Genomic DNA, 8,502 nt, shown 5'->3' with positions numbered 1-8,502 from the left:
GATAGAGGCAAACTATGGTTTTATCATTGAGGTATGTTCATATTTTATTATAGTACAATACAAATAGATGATTCATTCCAAACATCTATATAATGCTCTCAACAGCCTACTATTACCAAATCTACCTCAGAGTACAAGCATAATACAATGGCCGAGAGTAGTTGCTTTGACCGAAGTAGTATTTTATACAACGTAGCGTCTGTGTATGTATTTAGATCCGGACAACAAATGAAACGATATCAAGTTTGAAAATACTCTTGACAAAATATGTCACACTGGCACAAAATAATACTTTTTGACCGCTATGGTGCAAGAAATATCTTATAGCTGAATTAAATTAATGTAAATAGTAGTACATGCTTTTGGACTAAAGTATATTTTCAGAAACGATATATTTTTGCTATCCAAGTCAACAATGTAAACTCTACTACAGCACCAAAAACACCTTCGACCGGAAGTAGATGAGTAATACCTGCTGTGTAATAAGTTTGTTTCTTTTTAATATATCGAGTTCCTATTTACTATGACAACGGACGAGATATTTGACCATTCAATTTCATCAAACACTACACAGCCTAAAATATATGCTTTCCGTTTCATAGTCTATAATTTCAATTTGTTTTGCTCTCCGTATTCTTTTATTGCCAGTAAATGAGAATATTTACATGCATAAACGCACTGCATGGATCTCATAAGTACTGTTACCTTATACATTGACCTGTTATAAAACATTTATATTTATCCCAAGAACGTCCATTTTTTATCAAAAATATAACGTGGAATGTATTTGAACGTCATACTCTAATAAAGCCTACATTTGACATCTTGATTAGACAAATAATAATAGATGTCCAAAAAATATGATTTTCTGTGCATCATATGTACCATTCATGAAACATTTACAAAATATGGTAGAACATTAGGAAAGCTTGAATGGTGAAATATTTTAAGTTAAATTTAAAATTATTTATAAAACTGAAAGATGAAATACTCATTCTATTATGTAATGTTCCTGAGTTTTAGGTTGAACCTAAGTCAGACTGGAACTGGATCAGTACAACCATATATGCAGTCACTGCTCCCGCCATCTGTGTTAACATACAATATATTGGTAACATAACATTACTTAAACTTATAATAACACACACACACACTTAATAGGTTTTCTTTTTTAATAAGTTTTTCTTTAGTTAATCAATTATACATGGAATTGAACTAAAAAACCTATTTAGATTAATTGTATGGATTATGAAGTATTTCCTTTCGACATAGTCGAAAGAATGGTACATTTCCCATTTAGCTATCATCTCAAAATTTCAAACTAAAAATGAATTATTATTTTAAATGTATAACTTACGGAAAACAACACTGATCGCGTGATAACTGTCAAGTTTTGTATATTAATATACTCATAATAATTTCAATATTGGGAAATGGCCGCTAATTCAACACGTAACAGCTATAAGAAAATATTGGGAATAATAGTTGCATGAAATTGTTTACACATTTTATTTTTTTAACGCACCATATTGATGATAGGCCACCGTCTTGAACATTTTAATAACTGTTTTTCAACTAGGTGATGATATTTTTCAAACAACGCATAAGTCCCCTCTTAGTATCCTCTTTTACTAAAAATAATAATTCATTCAAAACAAAAATTGAAGGCAAAGAAAAAGTAAGAAATCTAGTTCAATCTGCATGTAACTTAGATAAAAAATATTTAAACACTACCAACTACAGTTACGTGTCACCGTCCTAGAGCCGGACTCTAAAAGCAAATTAAATAATCCCCCGACCTCAAGACGCCTCGTCTCTATAGATGATTTAACTCTGTTTAACTTATTAAATAAAAAGGACTACACAGTTGCAAAGTAATGTTTTTCAACTCAAACTACTGTAACTGTAAACCTTACGAGGATTCAGAATTCCCGTCAGAAAAATGTTTGTACTAAATTAAGTAATAATTATAAAAAATTGGTTTTCACATTCTATACGATAAACATGTTACTATATTACTTTTGAGATATAACCATTCATTTCAAAAATCTCGAACAGTAGCTATCAGTTAAACTAAAGTATAGGCCTTAAAGTTATTTAAAACAGGAAACAGTTGTTGTTGTTAACGTTTTGTGTGAAATGTACCATAAATATTACTCACAATATTATAAGTATGTTAATTATAAGACAAATTCTAATGTAATTCTTTATATTAACGGATTGAAAATGAGTGTTTACCGTAGTGAGTGATTCATTGTGGATCTGGAAAAATCCAAGAGCAGAAAATCTTGCATTGTGATGAGGTAACTGTATCAGAAACGCTTCTAGCTATAACAATCAAAAATATAACATTTTATAAGAAACATCTAAAACATATTAGCTATAGTGTCGTTATCACATGAGCAAGAATGTATTTAGTGAATGAATTATTTCAAAACAATGCTTTCTCTACAAATTTTGCAAACCTACTCAGTACGTATGACATTTGTGCAAGCATAAGGACTTGTATGTCTTTAACTACCTGCAAGTGCTTATCTAGTGTTAGGAGTATCATTGCACACTTTTATCGTACCCGCTTTGACCGAAGGAGGCTATCAAAGCTCCTCCTCTCCTTCTAAGTATGACATACGTGAAATTTAGCGCTTCCATCCCTACTCACAGCAGATTTAACATAGGATCTCTAGAAGAGGTTACACCCCAAACCGAATCTATCCTGAATATATCTTGACTCTGTGTGCAGGGTAAAGTACATAGATCTCATCATGCTAAATTTATGTTTAAAATCCATTTGTTGTTACTACTTTCGATAGAACACTCTAGGTAAATGCTAAATGTGAAAGATATAAATTATTGTAGACTATTAGATTATTTTACCAGTGTTTTCAAAATGTCTATATTTATGTAAAATTCATCTAGTTTGTATGTGTATTCTGGTAGTATAGTCTTTTTTATAAGTGAAGATTTATTTATTTACTTTTGAGTTAATTTAATTTTTAGAAGCTTATTTCAATTAACTTAGATGAAGTCTTTATATACATATTCATATTTGTACCCAACTTTGTGTAATCTTTGTAGGCTATATACTAAAATTCCTCACCTGTTTTCTGATGTGTGAGTTCATATTTTTGTTAATTAACTTGCACAGCATTGGTCCCATTTCATCAGCCTGCAAATTAATTGTATAGGAGATGATTAGACACTGAATTGGCTACATAGATATTACTATACCTACTGTGCATAAAACTAATATGTTTCATTCTACACTACATGGTAAGTGTACGGCTACACCAAGAATCGCCTGTTAGTTTTTACTAAGGTAACTTGCGAAATGTGAGCAGGCTCATTTACAGGTCTAAGATTAATTTTGCTAGACTGCACATAATACTATGTCACATATTAGAATGTTTGTACAATTTATTTATTCTGCAATTTTACTGCCAAATCCCATGAAGAAACATTTTTAATAATTTAACTCGATTTAGTTTACATATATTGTAAACATACATAATTGAAGCTTCATGCAACATTTCAAGTCTTTAGGTTATTGTGTTTTCGAAATATTGAGGGTAATAAGAAAAATTATTTTAATTCCAGCGTAAAAAAATTTAAAAATTACTCACTTGTTGTACTTAACTATTTTAACCAGTCGTAATATGTGGCTATAATTTCATTACAATTTCTATCACATTTATACAGGAATTTTGAGTAAATATAATGACGTGGTTTAGGTTAATCTGATTTATTAAAGACCTTCTATCAGAGGAAATTTTTAAAGTAGGTATGGTGTAATTTAATTGGTGTTAAATACATTTCATAATTTATTTTGTATTAAAATTGCTATTTCTGTGATTAAATTCTGTGAGACAATAACGCTAGACGCTCTATAAAGGTCCTCTATAGAACATAATTTACCGAGCTAGTAATGTCAGGGGCCACACTCCCTCATTACTAAAGCTAACAATGTCACAACCCTTGACTTACCGTGACGTCCATGCTCGAGTTGACTAATACAACCATGTAGCAATGTGAGTCAGGAGCCACACTCCCTTAGTATAAAAACTAAAAATGACTTACCGAGTTAGTAACATCCGTGCTTGAGTTGAATAATAGAACCGTGTAGCAAATATGAACCAGAAGCCACACTCCCTGAACAATAATGCTAAGAGAGTCACCACTCCTGACGAACAAGAAGAAGTAATAGGACGCGATGATGACATGGATAAAAGAACAGACCATCATTGCCGTCAGTGGACCAGAGTAGAAGTTGTTGGCTTGGTGTATGGTGTCACAGAGTAGCCAATAGATGTTCATGAAGGACTTGAGTCTCTCAATTTTGAGGATAATATTCCCTAAAAGTACACAAACAATTATATTAATAATAAATATTTGCCAACCTAAAGCAAGTTTTACTGTTATACAACTGATGGTTCCCTTCATTTAATTTTAAACTGCAACTGAATGCAACAGATTATTACTCTGCGTAAATGTTCATAACAATAGATCTTATTAATTAATGTCTTATGCAGTTGTTTACAAAAACCCATTTTCAGGAGGTTGTGGCTCTGTTATATGGAATTTTTTTCAGTTCGGTTCCTGCTCTTATCATTGTATCTTTGAAAAGCGATCAATATTATACCAGTAAAGTTTAATAATACATTTAATAGCTACAGTTCCTATAATATTAATTACAAATCTTCAAGAGGTTGTAGCCTTGCTTCATATAGGCAAATGTAACGGTTAATTATTGATGTAATTCAAAGTATCTGACACTGTAACCAATCGTGGTAATAGTATATGGTTTTAAAATTAGTCGAACTCAACCGGCCAAATCGATTAGAGCTTTTGAACGTACTATTACGCGTGCCTGTATTTTATATTGTGATTTACTTGCGTGTACAAGTTTAAATTAATTTTTTAACGTATTGCTGGATATAGCTATATATGGCGACTGTATGGGTGTGTTAAGTGAGTATAGTTATGTTAAATGTTCGAGGATATGTGGATTGTGTAAAAGGTAAATACAAGAAAAGAGATCACTGGACTGTAGAGTCACTCTCTCTCAGAGTTGTACAAATTCATTATGTACAAAATAAATATACTCAACGAAGTCTTTATAACTAAAGTATAGAGGTTTTTAAGACCGAGGTATGTTCTAAAATTCATCAATTCAATAATAAGATGAGATACTATAGTCATCTGGACATATTATATCAGACATGGTGAATTCGTCGTGCAAATTAAAAAAGCGTTTTAACGCAATTTACAAATTAATAAATCCAAAATGAGGTAGTGAACCTGAAGTATGTTGCTGTAACAAATGAAATATGTGAACTGCAAGAAAAGGTCAGGAACTTGGAGCAGTATTCACAGGTCAATAACATCGAGATCAACGGAATTCCAGCAGAGAGGAATGACAATGTCTGCTAAAGGATGTGGGGCTGCTATTGGAGTGCAGCTGCAAGTGAATGACGTTTCCGCCGTTTACCTTGTGACCGACATCAATAATCACATTTTAAATTATTTATTCAAGGCCAACACACATGACGTCTATACCATAGCAAAACACGTTTTCATTACTATTGGATTGCAAAACTATTAGTTTTGCATAGACCTATTTAGCAACTTGTATCAGTATATTGTATCAATATTGATCTACTATTAGATAAATATAATAAATTCATATATAATATATTAGATGCAGTTCAGTTTATTAAAAAATAAAGCAATGAAATACCTAAGTACTTAAAACCTGGCTGTGAGGTCAAATGCGATGACAAATAGTTCGTATTAGTGTTCTTGTTTCGGCATTGCTTTCATTTAAACTTTGCTATTGAATGAAAAATTCTATGAAAATATCATAAAAGATAGGAAGAAATTGAAAACATTAGGCTCCCAGCCCAGATAAACAGTACATAAATGTACGAAATAGATCCTCGATATTTTTGGTTTTATAATTAAGAATTATAAAAACATACAAAATTTCAAATATAATAAAGAAAAACAATAGAAAAAATCTTTTGTTTTCCCACTGTGTAAAGCCATAAATACCTGGTAAACATAAACAATTAATTAATTCAACTAAAGCATAGAAACAAAGTTCTTCCAGGCATCATATACCTTTTTTAATGTAATTTTGTTAGACCCTATAAGGCTGAAAAAAAAAACACTAAAGGAAAGTCAAAACTACTTTTATTTTCAGCAACAATAAAAGTAGTTCGTAAAATAATACTAGAAATAACTTCCGTAAGAGGCTACGATTTCAGCTGACTATATGCAAAGAAAAAGTTATCTGTAGTCTAATGATAAAATTTGAGGGGAAATTCTATATGGTTAGAGGATAGATTATTAGTGAATTTATTGTAGTTTATTGCTATAAAATACAATGAGAAACATCGACAATTATGAATCATCGGGATTATAATACACTCTTGTCTAGTTAAACTCTCCTTTATAAAGTATAAACAAAACACGTCTTAATTTTGTTAACTCCTACCAGAAAGGACATGATACTGGACTTGCTCAAAACTGATAATATATGAGAAGCCTACCCTGCATCAGGTAATAAATGTGTAACCAGTTTGATTTTGTAAGGAAAATGGTTGCTTTTTAAGTTACTTACCTCCTGAATGTCAATGTTCATGTTTTGCTCTGGTTAATGTTAAATTAATTTCTAGGAGCTGGAATTTTGTACCGGGTTGAGATAGAGAGCACTAGTTTCCACTCTTATTCTTCTGTTATTAATAACTTTCAAATGAGGTGTCATTTAATGGATCTTAAATTTAAAAATTTTGAACCGACCCCGCAAAATACCATTTTGGGGAAGTAGGTAAAGTTGTAACAGTGACTGAAAAGTTCATTTCTATATTCCATAAAGGGATCCCGAATTTCATCCCTCAGTTTTTATCTGTAAAAACCTAAACAGATATATCACTCACAATGTATATATTATGTGTAAGATCAATAATATCTTTCCTGACATGGTATATGACATTGTATTCTTCACAATTACAAGTATACATTTCGCTAAAACGTTTCCTGAAAGTTGAGGATTTATGTCTTTAAAATACTATATACTTTATTTTTCAACAATTACTTGAAGTAATAAATTCAATTCTTTACCACTTAGACTATGAATCCTGCTAAATATACTTCCTATATAAACAAATTTTAAAATGTTAATAACCATAAATTTAATAAGTGTATATCGGGTATTTGGTTTAACGATTTATTTCTCTCTTCATTTATAGCAGAATGTATTTATAATAAATATCATGAACTAGAAAAATCCATCAAATAATTTTTTATTACAACATCTTTAAAAATGCCTCTAAAACCTAATTTAAGCACCATTTTTCTTTACATTTTAAAACATTATTTGTGTACCCATCTGGGACATAATTTTATAAGCTATACGTACAAATACCTAAAAGTTTACTCTTTGAGTAGCAAATTTACTTAACAAACAAAATAATAATCTCATGTACTACTTACGTGTTAAAGAGACGGTTTCATCATTAGGAGGGATCTGGTTTACAAACATCTGTTCAATTATGTTCCTGGTGGTCTCTTCCTTTACGCTAGTACTGACCATTCTGAAGCCGCTTGCGATACTTTGAGTGACGTAGGTAAAATGAACGTACAATCCAACTTGTGTGAAGTATAAAAGTATGGCGGGACTGGAGGACATTTTGGAAGTTAATGTCTCTACATGATTTATGTTATACAGGTATGTGAGAGTAATCAAGATGATACCTGTGGCTATGCTGACAACAATAGCGTTTATTCTGTCCTTGATCTCTGGCGCTTTATTATACAGTCTACAGTGTACCCAGTACAAAGTGTTGCAGATATCTACGAAACGAAAGTAATTCCAGACGAAACAGAGGAATACGACAGCCGCCGTGACTTGCAGTGTGATCGAGTACACAATAATTGTGAGCTTGGTAACACTGTCCAACGACACCAGTGGATATTCCTCAATTTTTTCAGTAACAGCCAAGAACATTGTGATTCCAGAGAATGCTACTTGTAGTAGAAATGACGTTAGGCCACTGATGAATCCCGTGATGGAAAATTTAATTGTTTCGATTCCAGACGTCCCATAAGAATATTCCAAAGGCAAACTACCAAAAATTCGGCTAAACCAAAGGGCCTTTTTTGGGAAACTCTTCATGATAAATATAATCTTGACTATGATTTCCTGTATCAACAGCTTTACAATGAACGCCTAAAGAGAGTTGTATATTCATCTGACGACAATCGATGAGTGTTTGGGAGTTGACCTCAGGTTATTATTCAATTACACTTATCTTTTTAGCTGCCAACAATCAGTTGTCCATTACGAAATGGGCGTTTATTCTACAAAAGAAAGATTACTCATGTTGAAGTGGTCATAGCAAAAATAGTTGTTTGCTAATCTATTTTCACTCATTCCTTTATATGATTGGTATTTGTGGAAACTCTACTTAAATATGGAGTCTAACCAGAGTGCTTTTTTTTTTA

General features: G+C 31.6%; 1 protein-coding gene across 1 annotated transcript; it reads right to left on the bottom strand.

Annotated features, from left to right (window-relative positions):
- Nucleotides 1-1,019: 1,019 nt before the first annotated feature.
- On the bottom strand, nucleotides 1,020-8,005 carry LOC124355928 (putative gustatory receptor 28b). The gene is made up of 4 exons (XM_046807080.1): nucleotides 7,753-8,005; nucleotides 4,075-4,349; nucleotides 2,239-2,328; nucleotides 1,020-1,088 (listed from the first exon to the last, which is right to left on the bottom strand). Exons 1-4 carry the CDS (start codon nucleotides 8,003-8,005, stop codon nucleotides 1,020-1,022), a joined length of 687 nt encoding a protein of 228 aa, XP_046663036.1.
- Between the last annotated feature and the right edge of the window lie 497 nt (nucleotides 8,006-8,502).

The sequence above is a fragment of the Homalodisca vitripennis genome, chromosome 2 (assembly GCF_021130785.1).
Source record: "Homalodisca vitripennis isolate AUS2020 chromosome 2, UT_GWSS_2.1, whole genome shotgun sequence".
Classification (NCBI taxonomy): Eukaryota; Metazoa; Arthropoda; class Insecta; order Hemiptera; family Cicadellidae; genus Homalodisca; species Homalodisca vitripennis.
The sequence above is the reverse complement of the archived record's forward strand: the minus strand, read 5'-3'. Positions and strand labels throughout refer to the sequence as shown.

Excerpts from the sequence above, each read along its gene's own strand:
- LOC124355928 (XM_046807080.1), bottom strand. The coding sequence starts at position 8,005 with ATGTTCTTGGCTGTTACTGAAAAAATTGAGGAATATCCACTGGTGTCG. Across the intron at positions 4,350-7,752 it reads TGTTGTCAGCATAGCCACAG|GGAATATTATCCTCAAAATT; the intron begins GTATCATCTTGA and ends GTGTACTTTTAG. Across the intron at positions 2,329-4,074 it reads GCACGGATGTTACTAACTCG|CTAGAAGCGTTTCTGATACA; the intron begins GTAAGTCATTTT and ends TGATTGTTATAG.